Source organism: Eptatretus burgeri, chromosome 3 (assembly GCF_056783735.1).
Source record: "Eptatretus burgeri isolate ZD-2024b chromosome 3, Ebu_testis_v1, whole genome shotgun sequence".
Lineage (NCBI taxonomy): Eukaryota > Metazoa > Chordata > Myxini > Myxiniformes > Myxinidae > Eptatretus > Eptatretus burgeri.
In genome coordinates this window covers 110,156,704-110,182,670 of record NC_140963.1, presented here as the reverse complement: position 1 = coordinate 110,182,670, position 25,967 = coordinate 110,156,704, and the positions used below count along the sequence as shown (strand labels likewise).

Below are 25,967 nucleotides of genomic sequence, written 5' to 3'. Positions count from 1 at the left end.
TTTGCAGCTTCAGTGGTAGTAGTGCCGGTGATGGACCTTGACCTGGTGCACGTGATTGTGACCATGGAGATGATTGTGAGAGATACGACCGCAGTGCTTCGCTTGATGGTCGTGCTCGTGCCAGTGTTCGTGTCCGTGCTTATTGTCGTGGAGGTGTCCGTGGCTCTCCGCGTGGCTGTGCCCGTGGCATTGGTCGTGGCAATGGCTGGAGGAGTTTGGGCAACCCTTGCAGCAGCATCCAGGAGCGGCGGTCATCACATCGTGGTTATGTTTAAGTGAAGGTTGTGACACCGGCGCCATGATGGATGGCTCATTGACACCAGCAGGAGCTGCAGGACATCTTCAGGTGCATTTGCCCTTTTGACGTATGCACCTGTTGCAGGCCTCGCTCCACGTGTGAGTCCGACCCCCGTGTGTACCATGTGCAGTTGAAACGCAGATTCTTATATTTCCCAACAGTATTATAATTAAAGTACAATCATAATTAGGGGACCAAAACATCCAATTAACGTTGTTTACAAGACGCAGACAATTACAGCTGTTTCATTTTGATTAAATTGACACCGATGGGGGGAACTCCTGTTTGATGGTCCTGTACACGTGGAGCTATCACACTGAGGTTACACGTCCTGGGAGAGTGAAGACCATTTGACACCACACCTCCTAGAGGAATCTTTTGGACCTTCGATGAATTACGAGACGAGGCATGTCTACCTGTCTCTTCGCTGACATGTTCAATCCAAAGACAGCATGTTGTACTTCACGAACATGTCCACCTGTGAATCTGAATGAGGATGTAAAATGAAGTATATAAGTCATAAGTGTTGTTGTTGTTTTTTTGTTTTTTTAAACCTCCATCACGAAGGTGGGCGGAGGTTGTGTTTTCACCCCTGTCTGTCTGTCCATCTGTCTGTGAGCAGGATATCTGAAAGACTAGTGGACGGATACGGATGAAACTTGCTGGATGAGTTGGATAGGTGACAAGAACATGCCGATTCAATTTTAGTGTGTGACAAGGACAAATGGTCTGGATACAGATCCGGTCTAACAGTCCAAAACAAACTGTTCAGCCTGGCGGAGGTATGCACTCCACTGAGTGCCGTTCTAGAATATTTCAGATGGTTTCAAGAAATTTTAGTACATACTGTTTATGTAATTTTATGAGCCTGGCTCGAATCTTCATGAACCGGCTGGTCAAGCCTGGGGTAGAAATTTAAAATTTGTTCAGGATGCTGGTGATGGCTCGCCTGCTCTTCACGAAGGACACCATGGATCTTTAACGTCCACCAGGTAATGCCGACAGATGGGACTGTCGTTTAACATCCATCCGAAGGACGACACACACATCGATGAATCACCCTGCCTGTGAAAGGAACCACCAGGATGACAGTTTATAGGTGGGTCGGGATTCGAACCCGGGCTGGACAGCTTGGAGTTAATTAGAGAATTCGAGGCGAGTGTGTGTACCTCTAAACTCTTGGCAACCTGTTACACTGCAATGTCCCAGTACTGTGAGTAATTGTGAAATAATAATGAATAGTCCCAGGTGGGACAGGTGCTCGTCTCTCGATGGGGGCTGGCGGTTGTAGTCGGGGTTCATGCATAAGGTGTGATAAAATTAAGTTTATTAGCTCGTTATCATTGTACGTGATATTCATGTAATTACATTTTTAGTTATCTCATCACCTGGATGGAAATTAAATAAAAGGGCTTCATTAGCTTTTGCACATGACGTCATAAATCATCATGTCGAGTTTCAAACCGATCGTGGAGCCCCCTCGGAGGAGGAAGGAAAACGTTAACGGATCGACCCACTGACGACTGACTGAAGGATGTGGTTGTGGTGTTAAGAGGTCGACGACGAGTTAAAAAGGAAGAACACACGTACATGTGTCAGCCCAAGGTTGCTTTTAATGAAATATTCAATAAAATGCACGGATATGGAAGAAGCTGTCCGTGCAGTGCATGAAAGTGACCACCACCTTGTACACACACCGGCCACCACCCATCTTAAATTAACCGACACAAGAAATAAAGATTGGAGATGATGGAGCGTGTCCATGTCTCCTCCAACTCGAGTCGCCTCAAACATGCGCGACCGGAGTCATCCCTACATGTCATTGATGCCTTCAGCACTTCCTTTGAGAGCAGCTGTGGATCTGGCCACAGGAGTGACCACAGCCGTGGCCGTGGCCATGGCCGTGGCCATGACCGTAACTGCACGGATCGACACGGTGCACGTGCTCCACCTTGACGCAGTGCACATGGTCATGTCCATGGCTGTGACCGTGGGAAACACGGCCGCCGTGGCTTAGGTCGTGCTTGTGACTGTGCCCGTGGTCGTGGCAATGCCCGTGATCATGTCCGTGTCCGTGGCTGTGGCTGTGACCATGGTCGTGGCGGTGACTGGTGACTGGGCATGATGGCGCAGGGATGCACGGTGTGCAACAATGAGCGGCGACCTCAGAATCACCCTCATTGAAACGCGCAGGGTCGGCATATCCGGACGGATTGCTGAAAAAATAAAATAAAGAGAAAAGGAAAACAAAATAATCAAATCAACACGAGCAAGACCATGGGCGCATGTCCAAAGACCTTGTTAAAGCATGGTACGTGTTGCGTCTTTGCTTGATGCTCAGAATTTAAAAAGGATCGAGTACGGACAAACGACCAAATGTTGGTAATAATAGTGAAGACTTTGAAGGGCCTAATGGCCTCCTCCTGCGTCGAAGTTCCTTGGAAGGGAACTCCATTTCAAGAGTGTGGAGAGAACACTGCGCCGGCATCCCAGAGGTTGGGGGTTCAAATCCAAATTAAAGCAAAGGTTTCAATGATTTGAATTTTAAGCTCTGGAAACAGAGCTCGCATAAGAAGACATGAGCATGTCACCAGGAATTGTGAGAAAATGTCACTGGATTATTAAAGACCTTCTGGGAGGGGATAATGTGCCTGACCCACTTGCTGAAGTTGAAAAGTGTGACGCCAGTTGATGCATTGTGGTTGACTCTTGAATGCACTCAAAGGGAAAGCATAGGAGGGGCACTAAAGAACCAAAGAGAACAAAGTTCCACCTGATTACTAGGTGTTTGTATATATGACAAAACTTTGTTTTGTATGTATACACACACACACACACAATTGAACCCTCCCACACTCCTCCAGCCAAAGAAGCTACATAAAGCAACCCAATAAGACCTACACAAGGTAAGCACTATGCCGTTTCAATCATATATATATATATATATATATATATATATATATATATATATATATATATATATATATATATATAAAACCAAGTCGAAAACACCAGGGGGTTGACTCAGCCTGCCATTCTTCCGAGGTCGGCGAAATGAGCACCAGTTGTACTGGGTCCGGTGTATGCCCCGGTTAGAATAGGTGCACCATATCCCTGTGTGTCGTAAGAGGCGACCAGGGTTGCGTCAGGAAGGGCATCCGGCGTAAAAACCTATGCCAAATCATTATGCGGACAACAAAACGAATTTCCATACCGGATCGGTCGAAGCCCGGGTTACCAACAACCGCCACTGGTACCGGTGGTCAGCAGGGTACCAGTGGAAATTGTGCTACTGCTGGGCGAAGGAGGAGAAGGAGACGGGGAAGGCGAGTCCGGAGGCAGTGGGAGAGGGGGAAGGGTAGAAGTGTGGAGGTGAGAGTTGGAACTCTGAATGTTGGGACGATGACTGGCAAAGGGCGAGAGTTGGCTGATATGATGGAGAGAAGAAAGGTGGACATATTGTGTGTACAAGAGACCAAGTGGATGGGGAGTAAGGCGAGGAGCATTGGAGGTGGTTTCAAACTGTTCTACCATGGTGTGGATGGGAGGAGAAATGGTGTCGGGATAATCCTGAAGGAAGATTATGTCAAGAGGGTATTGGAGGTGAGGAGAGTGTCTGACCGAGTGATGAGTGTGAAGTTGGAAATTGAAGGGGTGATGATGAATGTCATCAGTGCATATGCCCCACATATGGGGTGTGAGATGGAATATAAAGAAGATTTCTGGAGTGAGTTAGATGAAGTGGTGGAGAGTGTATCCAAGGATGAAAGAGTGGTGATTGGAGCAGATTTCAATGGGCATGTTGGGGAAGGGAATAAAGAGGATGAGGAGGTGATGGGGAGGTACGGTCTCAACAAGAGAAATGTGGAAGGGCAAATGGTCGTAGAGTTTGCAAAAAGAATGGAAATGGCAGTGGTAAATACATATTTCAAGAAGAAGGAGGAACACAGGGTGACATACAAGAGTGGAGGAAAGTGCACACAGGTGGATTACATCTTAAGTAGGAGATGCAACCTGAAAGAGATTAGTGACTGTAAGGTTGTGGCAGGGGAGAGTGAAGCTCGACAGCATCGATTGGTGGTCTGTTGGATGACTTTAGAGGTGAGGTTGAGGAAGAGAGTGAGGGCTGAACCAAGGACCAGATGGTGGAAGCTGAAGGAGGAAGACTGTTGCGTCAAATTTAGGGAGGAGGTGAGACAGGCGTTGGATGGTGGTAAAGATGGGTGGGATGATTGGGCAACAACAGCAGAAGTTGAGGGAGATAGCTAGGAAGGTACTTGGTGTGACATCTGGACAGAGGAAGGAAGATAAGGAGACTTGGTGGTGGAATGAGGAAGTACAGGAAAGTATAAGGAAGAAGGGGTTGGCGAAAAAGAAGTGGGATAGTCAGAGAGATGAAGAAAGTATGCAGGAATACAAGGAGTGGCGTTGAAAAGCAAAAAGAGAGGTGGCAAAGGCCAAGGAAAAGGCATATGACGAGCTGTATGAGAAGTTGGATACAAAAGAAGGGGAAAAGGGTTTATACCGATTGGCAAGACAGAGGGACCGAGCTGGGAAGGATGTGCTGCAGGTGCGGGTGATAAAGGACGTAAATAGGAATGTGCTGACGAGCGAGGAGAGTGTGTTGAGAAGGTGGATGGAGTACTTTGAGGAGCTGATGAATGAAGAAAATGAGAGAGAGAAGGTTGGAAGAGGTGGAGATAGTGAATCTGGAAGTGGGGTGGATCAGTAAGGATGAAGTGAGGACTGCTATGAAGAGGATGAAGAGTGGAAAGGCGGTTGGCCCAGATGGTATACCAGTGGAGGCATGGAAGTGCTTAGGAGAGATGGCAGTGGGGTTGTTAACCAGATTGTTTAATAAAATCTTGGAAAGTGAGAGGATGCCGGAGGAGTGGAGATTAAGTGTACTGGTTCCGATTTTCAAGAATAAGGGTGATGTGCAGAGCTGTGGAAATTACAGAGGGATAAAGTTGTTAAGCCACACCATGAAGTTGTGGGAAAGAGTAGTGGAAGCTCGGTTGAGAAGAGAGGTGACGATCTGTGAGCAGCAATATGGGTTTATGCCAAGAAAGAGCACCACTGATGCAATGTTTGCTTTGAGAATGTTGACGAAGAAGTATAGGGAAGGCCAGAAAGAGTTACATTGTGTGTTTGTGGATTTAGAGAAAGCTTATGATAAGGTGCCAAGAGAGGAGTTGTGGCATTGTATGAGGAAGTCGGGAGTGGTGGAGAAGTATGTGAGGATCGTGCAGGATATGTATGAGGACAGTGTGACAGCGGTGAGGTGTGCAGTAGGAATCACGGACCGGTTTAAGGTAAAAGTGGGATTGCACCAAGGATCGACTCTGAGCCCTTTCCTGTTTGCAATGGTGATGGACAGGTTGACGGACGAGATCAGACTGGAGTCTCCATGGACTATGATGTTCGCGGATGACATCATGATCTGTAGGGAGAGTAGGGAGCAGGCTGAATCGAGCCTTGAGAGGTGGAGGTACGCACTGGAGAGAAGGGGAATGTTAGTCAGTAGGAGTAAGACGGAGTACATGTGCGTAAATGAGAGGGAGGGTGGTGGTATGGTGCAGTTGCAAGGAGTTGAGGTGGGGAAGGTGGATTGGTTTCAATACTTGGGATCAACTGTCCAAAGTAACGGAGAGTGTGGGAGAGAAGTGAAAAAGAGAGTGCAGGCAGGATGGAGTGGGTGGAGAAGAGTTGCAGGAGTGATTTGTGACAGAAGGGTAGCTGCAAGAGTGAAGGGGAAAGTATACAAGACGGTAGTGAGACCAGCTATGTTGTATGGTTTGGAGGCGGAAAGAACAATAAGACAGGAAGTGGAGCTGGAGGTGGCAGAGTTAAAGATGCTGCGATTCTCGTTGGGAGTGACGAGGATGGATAGGATAAGAAATGAGTATATTAGAGGGACAGCGCAGGTAGGACGGTTTGGAGACAAAGTGAGACAGTTGGAATCCCAATTCAGATGTACATTCCTGGTGGAATTGTAGTATAGATCGATTAGAACAAACTTTTTTGATTGACATTTTACTTGTTAGAACACTTTCGCTTGACTTGGGTTTCTGTTTCCAATGATTGGCTCCCCTAGTTATGAATGCTCTCCCAAGGTGCTTGTTTTGAATGCACACACACACACACACACACACACACACACACACACACACACACACACACACACACACACACGTGCATGGAAACACGCACTCACAAACAATGAAGCTGTTCCTCGCAACAAATTCATGAACAGTAACTGCTAAAATAAGAACTTTAGTGACTTATCAGCTTAACCTAAAATAAGCGTTCTTTTCTTCTCCAAATGACCCCATTCCCAAGCAGTCCCTTTGCCAGGTTATTGTGATGTTGCCCCCTCTCCCTCACCCCTTTTCGTTTGTTGGCTGTCGCTTGATTTGTTTCTTTTCTCTTTCATCCACACTTTCCCCTTTCTCTTCTTGCTGTGTTTCATGCAGCTTGTTCACCCCCATATGTGCTTCTCCCCCCGCCCTTGACCTCACTCTCACGACTAATCTGCTGTTGGTGCCCTCCCCCCCCCTTTCCATTTTATTCCCTTTCACCATTCCTTTTATCAGTCGAAGTTTCGACCATTTAATCCCTGGTTTTTACAGGCCAGAAGCTCTCCAAACGGTGGGTAGAAACCCTAGCTGTGGGTCCACATAAGCAGACCACAAACACACACACACACACACACACACACACACACACACCCGACATTAAAATCTAATTTGGTCTAGATAAGTGTGCCAACTGCACATTCATACAAGGTAGACCAACAAAAACGGATAACATAAAAATCGACCGAGATACAACACATGATCGAGACAATGAAGCATCTTACAAGTACCTTGGAGAAGAAGAGGGCCACCAATTATGTCACAAACAAATGCATAAAGCAATTTCCAAAGAACACCTGTGTCGAATGAGGCTAATCCTGAAAACATACCTCTCCCCAAGGAACAAAATCAAAGCCAAAAACCAATTATCAGGACCAGTGTTCCAATACAGCTGTGGAATAGTAAACTGTCCACAAGTGGAAATGAGAAGACTAGATAGCAAAACAAGAAAACTCCTCACTATCCACAAAATGTTCAACAAAAATCAATGCATCCTGAGAATGTACCTGCAGCGGAAAGGAGGAGGTGACGGCCTTGATTGAACTCAATAAAGTGCACAGAGTGACGACTGTAGGATTAGCAGAGTACGTGAAAAGTTCAACAGACTACCGAATACAATTTGTACACAGCATGAACACAAGAAGCCAGAAAAGGTATCGCTCACTCAGCTTGAAAAAAAAAAAAACTTCCAAAAACAAGTGTGAATGGAAGACGTCATGCACCAAACCAAAACAACAAGTGCAGCCCCAACAATTGCAAAAAAAAAGACAAAAGAAAAATACAAGATGAAATACAAACAGATAGTGACAACTGGTAGAAAGGCAAAAAAAGCAGTGAAATCTAAAAATTAAAAAAAAATAATAACAGAGTTGGAGAGATTTGGGATCGACAAAGAAAGATCACTGGAATGTCTAAAAAGAGGTCAGCTCAATTAGGATGGAAAACAAATCATTATAAATGCCCAAGATCAGGGACACTACACCAATGGCTTTTTTAAATGTCAGAACTGAGCAAATCGAACAAGTGTAGGTTCTGCAAGGTAGAAACATAAAGCATGAACCACCTCATATCGGGATGCAAAACACTCATGTCAGAACAGCAGTACACACGAAAGCACAACAAGGTATGTAGAGTAATCCACTGGCACATCTGCAGAAATTCGAATATCCCAGTTCCGCAAATCTTGTGGAAACACAATCCAAAAGCAATCATTGAAAACAAGGACATAACACTCATGTACAACCTAATGATCCCATCCAGTGTGAACAGAGAATACAAAAAGGAAAATAAGGCATTGCCAATTTAGGTTCCAGTACCCAATTATTTTGGTCGAAATAACACACAAATCAAGAAAACAAGCAAATGCCAAGACCTCAAGAATGAAGTGATAAGATCCTGGAAGCTGAAGAATGTCAAAATTGTACCATTGATAGGTGGAGCACCGGGAATGATAAAGAAGAACCTCACAGAGATTCCACAAACCATCCCTGGGAACATTACCACAAACAAACAACAGTTGGAGGATGTCAGGGGCTCAGTGACGATCCTGAAAAGAGACCTCACAACAAAACTCTGAACAACACGACTTCACAACTTATGTCTTAGGCCATGAACCACGATCCTTCACCGAACCAAAGGTGGATACTTCGAGTCCTGGAATGGGTCCATTACACCTTATGAAACCTAAATTATGGAGATAACGATCAACAACAACAACAAACACACACACACACACACACACACACACACACACACACACACACACACACACACACACACACACACACACACACACACACACACACACACATCGAGTAACTAAATGAAAAGGAGCTTTGTTGTATTGGGGCTTTCAAGCATTTCAAGCTTCTTGCACCTTAGAAATAATATTAGGCAGAACAATAACAGAAACACTATAATGAATGAACCAACTAAGTAAGTTTATGAAACAGCTCAATTTGCTCCACTGGCCTTTATAAAAAGACATTTGTCACTTTATTACGTCATAACTACTTCATATTTACGTACAGCATTTATGAAGAGGGAAAAGGAAAAAAAAATCATAATTGATGGAGGATGTTCTTACAAATGCACATACAATGGGGTTTCAAAACGACAGAATAATCTGTGGAATCTCCCATGATGAAACAATGGATTTGATGGATTCCAAAGCTCTCAACATGGTGGACATATCCCATGATAGAAGAATGGATTTTGTGGATTCTGAAGCTCTCAACATGGTCGACATCTCCTATGATAGAAGAATGCATTTGGTGGATTTCAAAGCTCTCAACATGGTGGACATCTCCCATGATGGAACAATGGATTTTGTGGATTCTAAAGCTCTCAACATGGTAGGCATCTCCCATAATGATCCCGAAGCACAAGGCCAGTTCATCTCAAATTGCGGGCAGATTGGTTGTCTCAGTTTTTATTTCAACCACCTCTCTTCCAGTCTACCACCTTTTACCCCCTCTCCTCGGAACCCAAACCCATCTGACCCTTCCCAGGTCCACCAGGATGTATGCGTTCTTCCAGTAACCTCCTCGGCGTTGAACTCCCAAAGTCCAGGCTTACTGTCCACATCAACTCTTTTTGTTCCTCTTTTCTCCCGTTTGTGGAAATGCCTTCCTTCCAGAGATGCTTCCATCTCACTCTTCCCCGCAGGGCTTCAGGCTGGCGGTGCACGTGCACCACGATCTGACCTCATCCCCCAACCTCACCAGTAATTCTCTCTACCTGCATTAACCTGTCATACCCAAACCCTCTTTCTTACAGGTTACTTCGTTTCCTCCCATCTACTCTGTCCCCGTTTCCTGTCCATTCATTCCCTTGCTTATTGTGGTCCCGCTGCCTGGCCATTTTGTGTACCTTCCACCACCTTGCTCTTTTATATGAGCCTCGATCTTGTAAATAAATGGATAAACTATGACATATCGCTTGAACATTTTCAAACATCTCATTGATTTCTTCCGTTTTTAATAAAATATCTCTCAAATATTAATTCATAAACCGGAGCACCCTCTAACGAAAAACGCTACCCGGGATATGACGTAATCCGTTCCAGACTCACAGTAGAGTTTCCAATTTAAAATACCTATACGTGTCCCATTACGAACTTCTCAAGAAATATCTATGTTTAAAAAAAAAAAAAAATTCACCCTCAATCGAATCAATCAAATGTTGTTTCATGTGCAGCCTGTGGCTGCTGATTGCTGGGAGTGCAGTTGTGCCACTGATGCAGTGGCCCTCATCACCAGTAAGCAGGCACTCATTTTGCCGACCTCGGAAGGATGAACTCACCTGTTGTTATTTCAACGGTCCAACAGGGGCTCAAACGGAAGACCCTAAGACTTTAAGGCAGCCATATTAACAGTTAAGCCAACACCAGACTCATCGAATGAATAATATCATTGAAAGCGGTTTCCATCCTGCCAAAACGGTGGTTTCTTAACACAACAACCGCTTGTAAAACGCTGCGATTCCATTTAGTGGGGCAACTTAGCTAAATATAGCATAACAATTGTGCATTTTGTGAGGAAAGCACCAAATTTGGCACACCAGTAGCCTATCATATTATGAACAGATTTGGATATTGGGACATCTCAAAATTTTTGATGGCAGTGGAAAATGGCTGACACAGCCATCAGTGGCTGAATTTGAGATGGCCTAAATCTAAAATAATCGAAAACAGCCGAAGCACCTTGATTAGTTTACACAAAGACCCTTTACACACCTGATTTTAATCGATTTAATTACACATCGGGTTACCTGGTCATGGTTGAGACGAATGGTCCTCTCGTGGAGATGAATGGATCGCAAGAGAAAACGGAGTGTTCGCAATTAACTAAAAAAAAAAATCACTTTTATACCCCCAACATTCAATTAAATTGATTAATGTATAGCCTGCCGTGGGGCGTGAGAAGAAAAATAACAATTAGCAATTCAGGAGGCGTGAGTGTATTTATATAAACAGATATAACTATTATTAGAGAAGTATGCAGCGTTTCGGTTAATTAGAGGGCCTGAGAGATTACAGGATGCTTTTCCACTTACAGATACATACTGTAAAGTGGGGGGAGTTTGTGACGTCATTTGCAGGAGATGTGATCACGTGTGGAGCATCAGGTGATACGGAAGCGACTATGACCACATGACATGCACAATGAAAGTGCTTCATTGTACCACAGCATCGCATTGTTGTTATATAATTCAAATAAGGGTCCACTCGAGGCCACCATCATTGTCGTTATTCTGGATGCAGCCTGTGGCTGCTGGCTGCGTCATTGCTGGGAGTTCAGCTGCATTGCTGATGCAGTGCCCCTTGTTCTCAATAAACCGGCACTCATTTTGCCGACCTCGGAAGGACGACAGTCTGAGTCAACTCACCTGGTGTTATGTAACGGCCTGACAGAGGCTCAAACGAAAGACCCTAAGATCTTAAGCCAGCCACCTTAACCGTTAAGCCAACACCAGGCTTCCGGCCCATATAAATCTACCAAATAACTGTTGTACTTTTATAGATCTGTGCAAATTATTTCCCCAAGACATTTACATTCCATGTGCTGCAATGCATATTATTTCAAGACCCTGATCGAGACTGAAGGGGAGGGGGAGGAGTAGCGGTGTTGGAGTGGGGAATTAATTGATGATGTAGCTGTGCTTTCAAAAATGATGCAACCAGCAGATACCCTTGTGAGAGGGCATTCAAAATGACACACAAACACCGTTTTGTGTTTTTTGCTTGTGTCTGACCCTAGATGCATCATGACACTGATGCCAGTCATTTGACTAAATTATGCCAAAACATCATCTCCAAACTGGGATAGCATCTGCATGGCACTCAGGCCTTTGAAAACTAAGATTTATGGTCACAAATAAATGAAGGAAGAGCCAACGATCCAAATTTCACCCTTGTTATGGGCTCATCAGGACGGCATACTGCCAAACCATTTATTTGTGACCATTTTAAGCTAGTTAAATAAAATTCAAACCCTCTAACTTGACGAGGAAGCAAAGCACAAATCGAGTCCCACAACAGCAAATACTGCACGACCTGTTAGCAACAACTATCATCTGCCACATGAACACATTGTCTTTGCTCTGTTGATCACGTTAGGATGGGCATGCCCAAGGCTTTATAAAAGCCAGTTAGGTAAGTGTTGCTCTTTTCATTCAATAAATCATTCCTGACTGCAACTCCACCTGCTGACTCAGATCAACAGGGCAGAGACAATGTGTTCATGTGGCAGATGACACTTGTTGCTAACAGGTCATGCAGCATTATGTTGCTAACAGGTTTCTGTTATGGGACTTGATCTGTGCCTTGCTGCCTCATCATGTGATTCAAATTTTACATGCAATACTGTACATCTATATCCACATCTCCATAATTAGTAAGAACATATTTTTTATTATAAAAAAAATATATATATATATATATATATGTATATTATATATATATATATATATATATATATATATATATATATATATATATATATATATATGCACGTACAGTATAAATAAAACATTATTTATCGGATTAGTGTGTAATCTCATATTCCGATAATTTTTAAACGCCCAACATGGGTGTTTCACACTCTGGGAAAAATCATTTGTGACGTCATTTGCAGGAGATATTGTCAAGTTTGGAGCTTCTGGTGATAATGAAGCTTCACCTCAGAATGAGAAACGGAAGCGACTGTGACCAAGCAAGACGTCGAGGAATTACAAAATATACAATGAAACTGCACAACAAAATAACACATTAATAAATATGTATAAATATGTATATATATATATATATATATATATATATATATATATATTTTAAAAATTCTACAGGTTATGCTATTTCACAATATCTTCACCTTATCTTTCTCTTCCCACTGCTGAACCACAGCTCTCTACCTTTTTCTATATGTTTGGCTGGATGTTGTGCTTCTTCCATATTAAGCTTCCATTAGATCATTATCCACTGATTGCTTCCATCTTGTTCTTGTTCTACCCACTGGTGTTGAAGTGTTCATCCTACTTTGGTATATTATTAGTCCCTTACTGGTTTCATTGGAGGGGACTATAAGTTTGATCTTCGTCTGTCTATCCATCCCTCCATCCCACCTGTGGTTTTTCAGACTTTTCCCCCATACCCTTGAACATATTCAACTGAAACTTGGGACACGGATTTATTATGATAAGTTCGACTTTCAAGGCGTTTCGTCAATTTTTCACAGAGCTATACCATTTTTACACTTGGAATTCTCAATTTTTAGACTTAGAAAATGTAAATCAATTCTCGTTGTTGTTCTCACTTGTTTATCCTCCTCCATTCTTTCTATATATCCAAACCATTTAAGTCGATATTTCAGTATTCTCTCACTCACTGGAATTTGTTCAAGTCTTTCTCTGATATATTCCTTCCTTGTAAAATCATCCATTTTATGTTTAGCACATTTCTCAACAAGTGCATTTCAAAGGAATTTGCTCTGTTTTATAAGGGTCAATGGATGATCCCGACATCGAAATTGGGGTCACCATTGCATTGAATATCTTCAGTTGAACCTTTTTTATACTGCATGTCCATCCTTCCCAAAAGTGACTTCAGGGTGTTGTAAGATATCGCAGCTCGTATCTGTTTGATAATGAAACATAAAAATAGTTATCTTCCCGTTTCCCACTGCAATAATTTTCACAAATCACTGCGATATAAATCTATAGCATCCTTTTACAAATACAATGCGAGGAGTGTTCGAAAAGTTAGCAGAACGAGATACTCACAATTTATAGCCCACGAGGAAACGTTAACTATTTTTTTGTTCATTCTAGTTATATACAATAAATAAGAAAATATTTTTATTATCAATTATATATGCTTCGATATTGAGGACAAAAAGTAGAGATTATTTTAACAATACTGTTAACAATATTCTCGTTCATGGAGAGAAAGAAAAGTTTGCATTTCTTGGGCAATTGTGAGTTCATATCTCGTTCTTTTTTAACACCCTAAGTGCAAACGTACCTTTACCCAGAATTTTTTTTAAGTACCTGTTCATCACACTGTGCACGTGTTACGCTTTATATCAACACCTTTGGGTCACACGTTTGCTGGTGGGAATTGTTTCAACCTTAAGCCTAAGGGGCCGCGTGTTTTGGAGGAATAACTAAGCAGGGGATTTACAATCAGCAAATTACTTGTCCTGACCATTTTGAACATGACGCTTGTTTACCAAATGATGAACCAGTGGGATTTACAGATAAACCATCGAAATGGGCCAGCTCGTGTATAAAAAGCCCACTGGTTTGCCCTGAAGCTACATCTGTCTCTACTTCAGAGAAACAAGATAACTGGAATCAACGAACCCTCCTGAAAAATATCACAGAAACATGGCTGCCTGGTAAACTTTTTTTTATGTATATATATATATATATATATATATATATATATATATATATATATATATATATATATATATATATATCAATGATGTACTCTAATTCTGCAAAGTTTTTTCAAGATTTTTATTCTCTTTATGTAATGAATTGGCATAGGTGGTGATGTTAGCGCCAACCTTTTCTGGTTTTGCAGAGCACTGTTTGCTATAGTCTACTCTCCCCCCTCCCCCCAATTGTCCTGAAGATCTTCACGAGTTAGTTTTGAGGACCAGGTGGTCTTAGTGTGCATATTCGTTGTTTTACAGTAACGAGAATGCCCCAATGGTCGGAGAGAGCTCCGAGGTCGGCTGCGGAAGTTGTGGCAACCCTTGCGGTTACAGCGGATGCGGCTACAGCAGTTCCTGCAATCCCTGCAGTTATAGTGGCCGTGGCTACAGTGGCTGTGGCTACAGTGGCTGTGGCTACAGTGGCTGTGGCTATGGTGGCTACGGTGGCTACGGTGGCTGTGGCTCGAGTGGATACAGAAGCTGCGGAGTTAGCTCCTACAATCCCTGTGGCAGTCGCAGCTGTGGATACAGCGGATGCAACCGCTCTGGCGTTCTTAGCGGTGGTTATGGCATGAGAAACTCATGTGGGATCGGAAGCTGCGCCTCTCCCTGCGGCTACAGAAGCTCTTGCTCCAGAGGCTGTGGCTATTCCGGTGGTTGCTATGGTGGCAAGGGCTGCTATTAAATAATTTTGGTTGAACCCGTCACATGCATTTGCCACCCAGGTCCAACTCTTAGGGACCTGATGCTCTGGCCACGAGAAAAAATCCCTCTCGCTGCTACTTAACTCGTGTTGCATGAGGTGGAAGCATCCCACTTGTTGCTGTGTGTCATAAAAGTGGTGCTGATGTCGACTGGTGAAGGGTCTCTTTGAAATGTAAATGCACAAATGATCCAGAATAAACCTGAATAGAAAATTCTGAATTCCTGCTTTTTGATAATAGAAAGGAGACAAAATGTTTTCAAAATGGTTGCACTGTTTTCATGCAAGAATGAATTTCACAAATATCTATTTGCACCCGATGTTGGAGCGTGTACCTGCTGACGTCACCACATAAGTCAGGAAGGTGCACTGGAGCTCTCAAAAATAGGCTGCCAGGGCTTATATACACTTTTTTGATTTACACCGGTAATGACGAAGAATCCGTACAACAACTGGAATGGCACTCGGTGAAGCGCATACCTCCGCCTGGCTGAACACTTTACATTTTGTACCCCACTGAAAGAGGCCGAATCTGCATCTGGACCTGAACCAAAATCGAATTGGCTTGTTCTTGTCACCTACCCAATTCATCCACCAAGTTTTGTCATAACCCGTCCACAACGTTTTGAAATATCGTGCTATATATCGATTTTGGCCCGATGTCTCACTGGTGAAGAATCACCTTTAAAAAAAAGAATTCTCACAGCCAGATCTTCACCAACATCTCATCAATTCGTCCTTATCACACACTCAACATGTCCACCAAGTTTAGTCCAAATCCGTCCGTAACTTTTTGAGATAATGCTGCTCACAGACAGATAAACAGACAAACAGGGATGAATACATCACCTCCATCCACCTTCGGTCACGAAGGTAACTATAATGTTATATGAGGAGAATGCATGGTGTGTACATAGTACCACTTATAAGCAAATGCACGGATTCAATAGTCAAGCCGAAGATCAAAATATGGTACAAATTAGCTGTACAGTGTAATTACCTTTCCATACTCGTCAAAAAGAGAGATCCGCCACATCCACCAACTAATGCTTGCAAACAAGACACTCAACTTAACATATATTTGAGGAATTGTGATTCTCCTTGATGCAACACCTTGCCTGAAAAGTACCAACTCAACACTTGAAATCATCGTGGTGGAAATCAAACTCAAGCTACAAAGCTCAAATGAAAGTGTCTTACATCTGCACCATCCTGTAGTCAGGCCCAATGGGCTAGTCCCACTTTCAGGAATTGTGACACTCCCCAGGAATTTTTGAGTAAAAATTGTCAGATACTGTTTTCCAAAGGATTCGGGATTGTTGAATCCAATTTTGCTTTCTGCCAAGCTGAAAAATTGGTGGTTAAGATTTTATAAGCAGAAATTCGAAATGTGCACCAGAATCTAGATTGAAGGCAGTCTTGGCATTTGTACAATCAAAATCCATTACAACTCCCCAAAACACTTATGGGTACTTCTAATTTTTGGGTGATGATTCTTTATTGGAATACCCATTGACAGTGAAGCAAGGTTTGACGATTATCTTACATGAATTGAAAATGGCCACCTTAATATAGCAAATATAAATCATCAGTCTGAGATACCGTTGTTGCGTAAATGTACTGTGCCTCTGAATGGAATAAAATCTACTTTAAAAAAATATATAACAATATGTTTAGTTTAGCATGGTTTGTATATGCGGTGATTGACTAACAATGCACATTTATTTTATTGCAGTAAATAATCACTTTAGTTCACATCGATAATGTAAAACAATACCAATATTTGACATTTTTCACGTTAACTTTTGCACATTCTGCATATGGCTGGTGCACACACACAGGGAATATGATTGACAAAAGTACAGGGTGTGTCAATAAAAGGTTAACCGCTTCAAATGACCTTTGTACTTTTAGTAACCTTAAAATTTTTTTGTTTTTCAGGAGTGATCAATGATCTTTGGAGAAGTCATTCAAACATAACCAAAGTATTCTAAGGAAAAAAATGACGTTTTGACACAAAGAATAAACATTGTCCAAGTGGTATTTTGAGAACAAATGAATTGTTTCCGTCCAGACGAGCTTCTGTACTGAATACGGAGTACATCCCAGAAACAAACCAAGCAAGCCAGCCATTTGGAAACTTGTGAAGGTTTAGTGACGAGGCACACTTTCACGTCAATGGTGCTGTCAATTCACACAACAACATTTTCTGTGGGAATCAACGTCCAGATGAGGTTGAAGAGAAGTCGCTTAAGGGTCGGAAAGTCACAGCTTTTGTGGCTGTCATCTACACAGGTGTGTTTGGGCCGAATAGGTTTGAAGATAAAAACAGAAGAACGGTTACCATCGATCAAGAATGATACCTGTTGATTGTCAACGCGTTTTATGGAGACTTGAAACAATCGATGAGCACTCCAGCCCTCTGGTGACAATGGTTCATGCAAGACGGTGCTACCCACAAACAGCCAATGAAACAATTACCTTTCTGCGTCAAAAATTCGGACAACGAGTCCTGAGTTTGGATGTGGAAAATGAATTGTCTCCATAAAGCCCCAACCTCAATCCGCTGGATTTGTTCCTCTGAATAGCTTGTAAGGATACCCTCTCCAAAGAACATCCCAGATCTGAACCTGATATGAAGACAGCAGTTGAGGCATATGTGCAGACAGTCACCGTCAAAACTTGCAGAAACGTCATTGAAAACTTCGCACTTCATGTGAATACTTAATGTGTGCGTGGGGGTGCTCACATCGACCACCTCAACTATAAACGCATTCACGCATGAGTTTCATTTCTCCATGATTTGGTTTTCATTTTCCAAGTTAATTTCTTGTTTTATTTCTCAATGTTTTGGTTAATAAAGTTTTGAAGTGAGAAACCTTTTATTGATCACAACCTCTATGTAACAATATCATCAATATGGAAAGACAGTGTGTAATCGTGTCAGGAATCTAACCCAGACCAAACAGCTCACAGGTAAGTGCACCACACCTCTGCACAATCCTGACAGCGTTTAGAGCCATATGTGGAAGTCTCCAAAGAACTTCAGGAAAATTAACTCCTCACTTAAATTTTTCACTCTTGGCTCTTTCGGCTGCATTGAAGACCGACATATACTTCTGATCTTTGGAGTCTGGACTAGCTCCTATCTCTGTTCAATACTACCAGGGTAAGGAGTTTATATTGAATGCTAGTGGTGCTGATATACACGTGTGCACTTATGCATCTGTAGCCGGGGGATCCTGCCCCTTACACCCAAAAAAGATTGGTCAACAGTCATGAACAAAATAATGCACTGCCTGAACAATCAGGAGAGATTTATATGGATGCTGCAGCCTGCAGGATGTGGATAGGGAATGCTGTTATCACCAGCACTGAGGTTTGGCTCAGGGCAGGGTCACGTAGAAGTCTTCCCTGGGGAAGATGAGAGTGGGGTGGGCTTCACGAGTGCAAGAAACTGATAAGGGGCTGCTCACATATTATGAACCATTATAATGACGAAGTTTGGCTGGGGGTAGAACGGAGGGTTGAACAGATTAATAATAAGGGAATATGAGGGAGGATATGATTGGATAATAAGAGAGAATAAGAAGAGGATATGAATAAGAGGGAGGATAAGAGGGAGGATCTGAGTGTGAGAGAAGTAATGTGGGGAGGATGGGAGTTGTGGGAGGGATAGAAGGCCCATGCATGGTTAATTTAGGATCAAAACGGACGGGAAGGGAAAATCCAACATTTTTTGGACATATTATAGGGATGAACCCTGAAGGCAACTTACTGAATCGTTACGGCTAGTTGTGACAGAAATGGTTAGCCTGATCTCTTTGTCCTTCTGGGAGATGCGGCCCGATCCATACAGAATTGTTGGAGATTTCATACAATAGAACAAATTACTCTATGAATTATTGAAAAAGGACATTGGTGGGGTCTGCATGCAGAAAATTAGATTGGTCGTGATGACGTAAAATGCCGAAATATTTTGCACAAGTACTGATAAACGGAAGGGATTTGAAAACACGAAGAAGGCGATTTATGTTCTGCAGTGTTCAAGTATACAATTCAATTGAAATAATAATTAAAAAAAAACTTTTATCGGAAGTTTACCGCCGTTGATGCATCGCCTTTTTTAACACGTTACATTATTTCTTCATGCTTGTAGTTTGTGTCCTTTGTGACATCCTTAAAAACTCCGTCATACAGATACAACGACTGATTAATTATATTGTTAGTACTGCACAATAAAACCTGTATATTAAAAGAGTTTAAGAACAAATTCTTCACTGGGGAGGGGTAAAGCGACTTTCAGACAGCACAGGAAAAAGTATCCCAAAATGCAAAGCCCATCCACATCCGGTTTGCACTAAAATTGACGAAAACAACAGATAAAAACACCAAAAACTGTCAAATTTATCAGTGTTCTTCATGTCGTCATAAAAATGGTTTGTTGAAAATTTGATGACAAAAGCTCAAACGGTAAACCAGGTTCATGTTCCGTTCGCAAGCAGCTTGCGAGCACTTTCCGAACCAGTCGTTCCATATCAACCTCTTTGCAATCCACGCGGCAAACGGAGAAGGCGATGAAGAGAATCGCTTTGTTATGTTAGCAAAAATGGTCGCCGGATTGGGATTCAAAACGACACCACAACCAATGAAATGTTCGGAGGCACAGTGTTCTACAGACTCATAATCGACACGATAAAAAGCCATTCATATCTGTCTGGCACCTGTGGGAAAAGTTACACGATGTACTTTTGTCTCTTAAAGGAGAATCAGGAAATAATGTGAGCAGTTCCACCTGTGACATTTGCAGTTTCGCCATTGACATCCACCTCACTTCTGTTGGGCTCAGCTACAGTAAGTTATTTTTTGCCCAAGTCCTGCATGAACCGGCTGTCCAGCCCCCTCCCGTGCATAGCACGGGTACCTCGCTCGAATTGAATCTGTACAAATAAATGTCAGTGTGTGTCCGTCAGTCTGCTAGTCTCCTACATAACTCCAAAACCTGAAACCTATGAACCCCAAACTTTGCATTCATACAAAGGGAACTCCAAGGTAGTGAGTGAACGAATGAAAATTTGGTGTTTGGGTGAGATAAAATCCCACATCACCCTGATAATATGCACCCCTCTTGAGGATAATTAACGGCGTCATCCTTGGTCGCCTTGAGTCATCTCCCTGTCAGCTTGCTGGGTTCTTAATTCGCCATTTTGCTCGGTCTGCTCAACAATTCCTTTATTTGGAACAGACGGCAACGGTTTCTTTCCGACAAAGCGCTCTTTTGTTATTTTTTTCGCTTTCCTCTCTCGTATTATTGAATACCTGATCATCATACCGAGAAACTGCTGGATACATTACAATGCTTATAAACGCCCGGAGATGCCATCGTTCATGACGTTATTGCGTTTCCGCACATGCCATAACTTCCGGAATCTCTAAACCTCAGCCAAGTTTCAAAATTTAAACTTCTTTATTGACTTCAGCAGTAATGCTGACTGCTCAAAAAGTGTTCATTTGTCCAACTCGGACATCGCTTGACATTCCCGTTATCTCCAGTTGCACGGTGTTTATATTACCGATCGGCGATCGCCAATTGCTTGCCAAACCAGGCGTTCCTTTTCAACCATTTTGTTGGAGTGCTTGCATGGGTGCTTAAACCCCTTGGCTTGAGCTCTACAATATTAGCACTGTCCCTGAATACATCTATTGACTTGAATAGAGTTTAGGTCCCATTCGCCTGTGTTTGGTCGTGCAGTGCCTCAGGCGGAGCTTCTGGTCGTGGTTCACTCGCTGAAAATGTGCAATTTTATTTTACACCAGGTTTCCCCTTTTTGAAAGATCTTTCATTTTACGACTTGTCACTTCGGCATTGATAGATACACATGGAAAATGAAACATTGCATTTTTGAAAGTTTATTCTACGGTTTTGTTGGAGTACTTACTTGAATGGTTTGCCACTCAGGTGAGCACTCTTCCAGCTTCATTGGCCACACGGTGTCTTGGTTCTGCATGGGACATTTCTGGAGTGAGGAAGGCAAAATAAATTATGTGACTACAATGAGTAAAAAATGTTTTCAGTCGTTACAAAGTAATGAATTGCCACATCACAGCAGGATAGAAGAGAGGAACACACGCTCGCACTGAGCTATCTAGTCTGGGTTTGAATCCCAACCCAGATATAAACTGCATTCCTAGAGTTTCACAGGCAGGGTGCTTCATCAATGTGTGTGCTCTCTGTCAGATGGACGTGAAACTGGATGTCACATCTGCCGGAATCCCCCCTCTCCTCTCCCTTCCCCCTGCTCAATCTTCTCTGTCTCTATCTGTATGTCTGTCCCTCTCTCTGTCTCTCTCTGTCTCCCTCTCTCTCTCTGTCTCTGTCTCTATCTATCTCTCTCTCCCCCCTCTCCCCTTCTCATCCCCTCTCTCTCTCCCACCCCTCTGTCTCTTGCTCCCACCCCTCTAACTCCCACCCCACTTGCTCCCACCCCTCTCCCTCTCCATATCCCCCTCCCACCCCTCTCCTTCTCTCACCCTGCCTCCTGCCCCCCCACCACCAAACTCCTCTGTTAAGGGGACTGTTAAAGACTGAGGTTGAGCTTTGAATTTAAAAATACTTCCCCAGAGTGTAACATGTACGAATCAGATTTGGAGTGAGATGACCGGAAGGGTACAAAGGTCGCTGCACGTGCGAGTATGCCTGCGTGTGGGCAGGCCTTTGCCACGATAATAGCGTGGGTTGCAAATGCTCTCTCCCGGTTTTATTTGAAACCCAATGGTTAGGAGGAAAATGGTGCTGTTTGTGGATGTTTTATCACCCTTCCATCCTGACTCTTCTCCACAGGATTCTCACGCAACCCAGACTCTCCCTCCACGGGATTCCCACACCATCCTGACTCTACCTCCATGGGATTCGCACACCACCTTGACTCTCCCTCCACGGGATTCCCACGCAACCCGGATTCTCCCTCCACAGGATTCCCATGCCACCCTGACTCTCCCTCCACGGGATTCCCACACCATCCTGACTCTCCATCCATGGGATGCCCACACCACCTTGACTCTCCCTCCACGGGATTCCCACGCCACCCTGATTCTCCCTGCAGAGGATTCCCACGCCACCCTGACTCTCCTTCTACAGGATTCCCACACCATCCTGAATCTCCCTCCACAGGATTCCCACACCACGCTGACTCTCTCTCCACAGGATTCCCACACCATCCTGAATCTCCCTCCACAGGATTCCCACACCATCCTGAATCTCCCTCCACAGGATTCCCACACCATCCTGAATCTCCCTCCACAGGATTCCCACACCATCCTGAATCTCCCTCCACAGGATTCCCACACCATCCTGAATCTCCCTCCACAGGATTCCCACGCCACCCTGACTCTCCCTCCACAGGATTCCCACGCCACCCTGACTCTCCCTCCACAGGATTCCCACGCTACCCTGACTCTTCCTTCACCGGATTCCCACACCACCCTGAATCTCCCTCCACAGGATTCCCACACCACCCTGAATCTCCCTCCATAGGATTCCCACACCACCCTAAATCTCCCTCCACAGGATTCCCACACCACCCTGACTCTCCCACCACGGGATTCCCACACCACCTTGACTCTCCCTCCACAGGATTCCCACACCACCCTGACTCTCCCTCCATGGTATTGCAGCGCTACCATATCCCAGAGCTTCAATCCCCAGGATTCACGGTCTGCACTGCTAAGTGTCGTGGGTCCTCTGTTGACACTCGTCCAACCCCAGGAGAACGAACCCTTCATGGAGAACGATTGACTGTGTGATGCCTCGGATCGTTCTCCCTTTCTCTCGCTTGTTGCACCATTCAGACCTTGGACCATACCTTCTTTCATTCATATTGCACCATCCAGACTTTGGATACCTTCTTTCTCCGACATCCTCATAACAACAGCGCTTCAACCACGTCGTCGTAATCAAGAGATTCCGTAAATGTCCTCTCCTCACGTCTTCTCCATGAAACCCCAAGGATCGTCAGATGTTTAACTGGGATCCATGCACAGATGATAGATGGTAAATCCCTAACACATCATAGGTGGCCGTGTGGCCTAATGGATAAGGCGTCTGACTTCGAATCAGAAGATTGCAGGTTCGAATCCTGTCACGGTCAAATTTTTTTTTTTAACCACACATGGTGGTGTCGTGGAAACAGAGCGTTGGCTCGAAATCTTTTGAAGTCAGTGGTTTGATTCCAATCCCGGCGGAGTGGTACCAAAGGTATGTGGGCCTTGCTTGCTTGACGTTCATCATTAAAAAAAAGGATAGAGTACAACCGACAAACAGCCATAGGTTGGTCACCATTTCGCATCTTTGATGACACTCATTCCCTCCTCCGATGTTTAAGTTCCTTGAAAGGGATCCTCTTGTTATCGCTGCAGCCCGAATCGTTCTCACAGTTAATGTCGAGTCAGCGTCGCGACGAAGACATTCCCGTTACGTCATCAGTTTCACCTGTCAGGAAATGACTGTTCACCACTTTCTCGCTCGCGCCACGTCAATGTTTGCATCAGGTGACACGGATCGTCCAATCAGGTGACGCCGGCGTTTCACGTGACCGCGCAAGTCCAGTCGCTTGTGGTAAAAACATTTACTGACTGGACCAAAGCACCAAACTTGGTACAGGGCTTCTATATGATGTACTAAACAATTCTGGAAGGGGAGCCAAGCACAAAAATTGCATTGGCAGCTTTCATAGGCCTTCAAATTTTCGTGTTTAGCAACGCCCAAAAATGCTCCTGTTGCGGAGGAACCACTGGAATGCGAACAAAATGGCGGCACTGGCGGCAGTAAGTGTGTTTTTCATTTGTAATCTGCTCGGAAATTTGTGTTTTCAGTCATTTGTTCTCATTGATATGACAAAGAAAGCATACGACCAATTAAATGAGAGATGATGGGCATCATGTGTGATATTGTGGAGTGAATTTTGACATGATTGGAGGACAATATCGATCGTCAATTGCTGCTCCGATTTGACCTTGGAGGAAGACGATCGATCAATCGTCATCGATGATGATGATAATAAGGCCAGGAGGAGGGCTGGGTAGGCTTGCCTTCATTTTTGTGTTCAATCAGATGAGAGAGAACATAAGCCTTTTAATGTAGTTGAACGTTTTATGATGGGGATAATTCTCAGCAGGAAGGGAGGGGTGTAGTAAAGAAGGGCAAGAAGCCCAAAAAAGGGGCAACAAGGGGATCGACCCCCACGACACAGAGAGTGTGCCAGTGTGGAGACCTTTTTTGAAGTCTTTTTCTAATTACCTGGCCTGTAAATATGCCACAGAGTTGAAACTTCCATCAAATAAAGGTTATCCTTGACCTTTATTTAGATGTAAAGCAGCTTTTTATGATCGCCTATTTATTCCTGAGAGGGAGCAGCAATCCTATTGTCATGCCCTGAGGGCCCAATCAAAACAAAGTGTACCAGTGCTGAGACTTTTAATTTGACATGATTTCACCTTATACATTTGCTGATTTTACTACTTTTGACCATTTTGTGAATGATTATTTTCAAATCTAATGGCTAAGCAATGTTTTATGAAAAGTCAGTTCTGTGCATATACAAATAGAATCAATCATAATGAATAACAAGCATGGTGATTTCAAATAGTGTGTAAATTTTGTGCTCTAATTTTTAAACCAACTTTTGATTTTTTTCAATTCTACTTGAAAGTGTGACTTTAAATAATTTCAGGTAGGTTATAAATACTATAATTTCAATTGTACCAAGTTAATTCCTATATTTTTTTCAAAAAACTCCGACATTTTTGTGTCGGGGAGTCCAACCTGATGATGAAATCAGCCTGTTGGCGTAATTAGGGCTTGCTGGATGTATATTTTGACAATATCCTAATTTAGTCCCAATAGGTACAGATAGACGACTCCTTTATTATAACTCTTCTTATTTCCAGGTCACGCGTCGGGTTGCTTGGGACCTTTGTGTCGTGTGCCAGTCACTATCTGCAGAGGAATTACGTTGTCCCCTCGATTCCAACTCATGGGATGGAAATGGTGCAGCATACACCAATTTCCTTCAGAATGTTGGGCTGTTCCAGGAAATGAATGCACTTCCCGTCAATGTGGGGTATGGTAGTTCTGGGACAGCAGAGTGTTTCATCCGAAACAAGGCTCGTTGGCACAAATCTTGCCATGACAAATTCGATTTGGCGAATGATCCGATTTGTGGTTTCCCATATGCGTCTCGCGAGGGGACTGGAAGAGGAACCTACTGTCGCCGAGATTCGACTACTCATCCAAATCTCAGGGGTCGTACCTTGTTTGTATGGGGTACAATAAACCATCTTTACCCCATTGCCGGGGTCCCGCAGATGTGCCTTTTCGAGGTTTGATATCGATCGGACAAGCAGTTCCCAAGTTACGGCCATTTATCTGTCGGCCAATGACAAGACACGGTGCTATGACGTCACGAATGACGTCACAATTAATGTTTATTAATTAATTAATTAATTTATTTTTTGCACGATCGACGGTCCGATCTGACTGAAACTTGCCAGGAATATTGCCGGGGCCCCGCGGATGTGCTTTTCAAGGTTTGATATCGATCGGACAAGCGGTTCCCAAGTTACGGCCATTTATCTGTCGACCAATGACAGGACAACACAATTCTTCTTCGTTTGATATGATGTCACAATTGACACTGGGGACCTGAGTATGTTTGCCAAGTTATGGCCATTTATGATACGGTTGGTCCAATCTAATTGAAATAATGCCCCGATCCAGTCGTCGTTTACGCACCTACGGGCCCGCCTCTACGGGCCCGTACTAGTGCTACTAATGTGGGAAAACCATCTTTTTATTCACTTAATAATACGATTTGAATATATTTCGATAT

General features: G+C 43.5%; 1 protein-coding gene, 1 long non-coding RNA gene and 1 other non-coding gene across 4 annotated transcripts; 2 read left to right on the top strand and 1 right to left on the bottom strand.

Annotated features, from left to right (window-relative positions):
• Positions 1 to 1,893: 1,893 nt before the first annotated feature.
• On the bottom strand, positions 1,894 to 23,565 carry LOC147030697 (uncharacterized). 2 transcript variants are annotated; one of them, XR_015056475.1, is made up of 3 exons: positions 23,417 to 23,565; positions 21,021 to 21,098; positions 1,894 to 2,514 (listed from the first exon to the last, which is right to left on the bottom strand). It is a non-coding gene; the product is annotated as an uncharacterized LOC147030697 (long non-coding RNA). The 2 variants fall into 2 exon arrangements; XR_015056476.1 differs by lacking the exons at positions 21,021 to 21,098; positions 23,417 to 23,565 and adding an exon at positions 10,708 to 10,984.
• LOC147030699 (uncharacterized) lies at positions 14,243 to 15,302 on the top strand. The gene is made up of 2 exons (XM_085872103.1): positions 14,243 to 14,333; positions 14,637 to 15,302. Exons 1-2 carry the CDS (start codon positions 14,323 to 14,325, stop codon positions 15,061 to 15,063), a joined length of 438 nt encoding a protein of 145 aa, XP_085728229.1. The 5' UTR covers positions 14,243 to 14,322; the 3' UTR covers positions 15,064 to 15,302.
• Positions 23,156 to 23,228, top strand: TRNAR-UCG (transfer RNA arginine (anticodon UCG)). Its single transcript has one exon. It is a non-coding gene; the product is annotated as a tRNA-Arg (tRNA).
• Positions 23,566 to 25,967: the final 2,402 nt, after the last annotated feature.